At 39.9% G+C, this 3,993-nt stretch overlaps 1 protein-coding gene across 1 annotated transcript; it reads right to left on the reverse strand.

Moving 5' to 3' along the window:
* Positions 1–974: 974 nt before the first annotated feature.
* Positions 975–2,663, reverse strand: LOC137322522 (BTB/POZ domain-containing protein KCTD21-like). Its single transcript, XM_067985448.1, has one exon. It carries the CDS (start codon positions 2,626–2,628, stop codon positions 1,846–1,848), a length of 783 nt encoding a protein of 260 aa, XP_067841549.1. The 5' UTR covers positions 2,629–2,663; the 3' UTR covers positions 975–1,845.
* Between the last annotated feature and the right edge of the window lie 1,330 nt (positions 2,664–3,993).

Raw genomic sequence — 3,993 nt, forward strand, 5'->3', positions numbered from 1 at the left:
TGCAGTGCATCCTGTGGATGGTACACACTGCAGCCAGTGTGCGCCAGTGGTGAAGGGAGTGAATGTTTAGGGTGGTGGATGGGGTGCCAATCAAGCGGGCTGCTTTGTCCTGGATGGTGTCGAGCTTCTTGAGTGTTGTTGGAGCTGCACTCATCCAAGCAAGTGGAGAGTATTCCATCACACTCCTGACTTGTGCCTTGTAGATGGTGGAAAGGCTTTTGGGAGTCAGGAGGTGAGTCACTCGCCGTAGAATATCCAGTCTCTGACCTGCTCTTGTAGCCACAGTATTTATATGGCTGGTCCAGTTAAGTTTCTGGTCAATGGTGACCCCCAGGATGTTGATGGTGGGAGATTCAGAGATGGTAATGCCGTTGAATGTCATGGGGAGGTGGTTAGACTCTCTCTTGTTGGAGATGGTTATTGTCTGGCGCGAATGTTACTTGCCACTTATGAGCCCAAGCCTGGATGTTGTCCAGGTCTTGCTGCATGCGGGCTCGGACTGCTTCATTATTTGAGGGGTTGCGAGTGGAACTGAACACTGTGCAATCATCAGCGAACATCCCCATTTCTGACCTTATGATGGAGGGAAGGTCATTGATGAAGCAGCTGAAGATGGTTGGGCCTAGGACACTGCCCTGAGGAACTCCTGCAGCAATGCCCTGGGGCTGAGATGATTGGCCTCCAACAACCACTACCATCTTCTTTGTGCTAGGTATGACTCCAGCCACTGGAGAGTTTTCCCCCTAATTCCCATTGACTTCAATTTTACTAGGGCTCCTTGGTGCCACACTCGGTCAAATGCTGCCTTGATGTCATTTGGCAACAACAGCCATTGTTCACTTAATGGAAAGCATGAGAAATTGTCCTGTTCTCTATCTCTCTTCCTCCCCACCCCCACAATAGTTTATGCAGTCTTTATTAGCATATATCATCACAGGTGTTTAGAAATTAATTAATTTATTCACCATAAATCGTAACAATGACTTGTTAACCAACCTTAGGATTTTTGCAAACCTTGAGCAAATGTGTAATACACAACATAGTGGCAGGATAAAATAATTGGTGACATTTGATTTGAAATTAAATGCCATAGAGTTAATAAATATGATCTAAATTAAGAATTAAATAGCACAACAGCTGAATACAAAAAACTTACAGATTTAAATTAGTGATACTGTGCAACACTTGTAACTTTAATCCACTGAGGCCCTTTCCCTATAAAAACACTTTTACAAATTAAGATCTGGTGCTGTGAATTAACTGCATCCCTAATAAGATTATTTTACTCCCAACATTCATTTGATGAAATTAATGTTTTAAATTTCCTTGCTCATTTCACTACTAACATGACTTTTGACACAAAACAATGATTCCTTTATTGAGTAGATCTTATGAAGGTTTGGTTTGTGTATGTTAACTGTTTTGTACAGTAGACTACATAAATGCCCAGTACTTTACTATCAAAGGCAATTTTTCTAAAATGGAATATTAAATCTGGGCATCATTAGAAGCATACTTTTCTTCTCAACTATGGTAAATTACATTAAAAATCCAGTGTAAAACAATATCTATACAGTAGTACAGTAATTGTAAAAGCCAGAGGTGAAAATAAATTGTTTGAACCAGTTGCAGAATTTGCTAGTATTATGATTAAATAAACTACTGTCACATAGATTGTATTGTTAAGCTCTTATTGTTTAAAGTAATAAAGTCAGGATAAGTAAATGCAGCAATCCTGAACCTAAAGTGCCATACAGTTTAGGGGAGGGGTGGGGCGGGGGGCGGGGAAGAGTTTACAGCTTTTGCTGTTACACAGTAATAAACATTTTTCAAGAGATAAGTCTTCTATTTATATCGGACTAAACGTAGTACCTTATAATTCATGAAGTCAGAGGAGTCTGGCTGTAATGAATCCACATGGAATCCATCACTCATTGCTGTTTTTAACACTTCCTCTACAAACAACTGAAAATTGTTAACTTGCTCATTTGTAGGTACAATCCATAGTCTTTTTAAATTCTGTCTTGTGTATTCATCTTCAGGCAACACTGCCACATGTCCAACCCACTGTAGTGTCAAATGGTGTGGATCCTTTTTCTCATAACCAATTGGTAAAAGTTTACCATTGACAAAGTAACAAAACTTGGAACTCAGATGCTTCAAGAATTCAGCTGATGTGCAAAATATGTTTGCATCAAAGACCTCTGTGCTACATGAGGTTAGGTTGTACATTCGTGGGGCTGGTTTAACTGTGAAGTACACAGTCTGCAGTCTCTGATCCAGAGTAATGTTAAGCATTGCATTCCTCTCCGCTTTGGCATTTTCAGATTCTCTCTCCTGCAAAGCCTCTATCAAAGGCTGGATCTGGTAAAAATCAGCTTCTCTCTTCAAGAGCCCCGCTTCTTGAAAATCATCTGGGAGGTCCAGGTTTGATGTGCGCAGAAAATTTAGAATGTATCGAAATATTTTGCCATCTCTGTCAATGAAGAAATTACCATGTTGATCACTAGTTGAGGGCATTTTCCCACTGAACATTACACCCAGCATTGAGTCTGGATAACGTGTTAAAGTTGCCAGAGAACTGGTGTACAGCTTTCCTCCTACGTTTAATGTTATAGGATCAGACATACTGAATTGTCACTGTACAGTATTTTAATTCCCTACAATCTGTTTTGAAAGAAAAGGGAGACAAAAAGATAAAAATATTTTTTGAAAGCAGTGTTTAATGCAAAGATCAAAAACACTCTGGCACTAAACAGATAAGTACTCCTGCTACCCTCCACACTCACCCTTCTGCATGTGAGCAGGTTGTAACTGCACATTCTTAGCCTCCTGCAGCCCAACCTAATTTCCTAGGCAAGCATATGATATAACAGTTTTGTGATTCTATTACTTTCTCCAACAGAACCTATGTGCCTAAGGAGATGGGACTAGCTTTGTTAGAGAGGCACTGGACAATTATTTTCAAATATGGTCAGCAACAAAGATCTCTTCAGATTTTGCATACAAAACACTTCCTAACCATCCAGTCCAACTGAGGTGAAAATCATCCAACAATTCACAGCCCTAGAAATCTTCATATTCTCCCACACAAACCCCAACGGGCTCATCTCAGCTGAAAAATTATTTCCTTGTATATAGAAAGTACAAATACTAATTGATTACAATACTGAAGCAATACTGTATTGCTTTATTTACTTTTAAGGAGTATGGTAATAATGTGCTTACTCTGAATAGGTTTTAAAAACATTAATTTGAAATTGTTTTTGCTGTACAATTGTGTTATAATTAGTGTTTTTTGATGCACTGCCTATTGGAAATACAATAGAATCATAGAAGTTTACAACATGGAAACAGGCCCTTCGGCCCAACATGTTCATGTCGCCCAGTTTATACCACTAAGCTAGTCCCAATTGCCTGCACTTGGCCCATATCCCTCTATACCCATCTTACCCATGTAACTGTTCAAATGCTTTTTAAAAGACAAAATTGTACCCGCCTCTACTACTGCCTCTGGCAGCTCGTTCCAGACACTCACCACCATTTGAGTGAAAAAATTGCCCCTCTGGACCCTTTTGTATCTCTCCCCTCTCACCTTAAATCTATGCCCCCTCGTTATAGACTCCCCTACCTTTGGGAAAAGATTTTGACTATCTACCTTATCTATGCCCCTCATTATTTTATAGACTTCTATAAGATCACCCCTTAACCTCCTACTCTCCAGGGAAAAAAGTCTCAGTCTATCCAACCTCTCCCTATAAGTCAAACCATCAAGTCTCGGTAGCATCCTAGTAAATCTTTTCTGCACTCTTTCCAGTTTAATAATATCCTTTCTATAATAGGGTGACCAGAACTGTACACAGTATTCCAAGTGTGGCCTTACTAATGTCTTGTACAACTTCAACAAGACATCCCAACTCCTGTATTCAATGTTCTGTCCAATGAAACCAAGCATGCTGAATGCCTTCTTCATCACCCTCTCCACCTGTGACT

Source organism: Heptranchias perlo, chromosome 6, assembly GCF_035084215.1.
Source record: "Heptranchias perlo isolate sHepPer1 chromosome 6, sHepPer1.hap1, whole genome shotgun sequence".
Lineage (NCBI taxonomy): Eukaryota > Metazoa > Chordata > Chondrichthyes > Hexanchiformes > Hexanchidae > Heptranchias > Heptranchias perlo.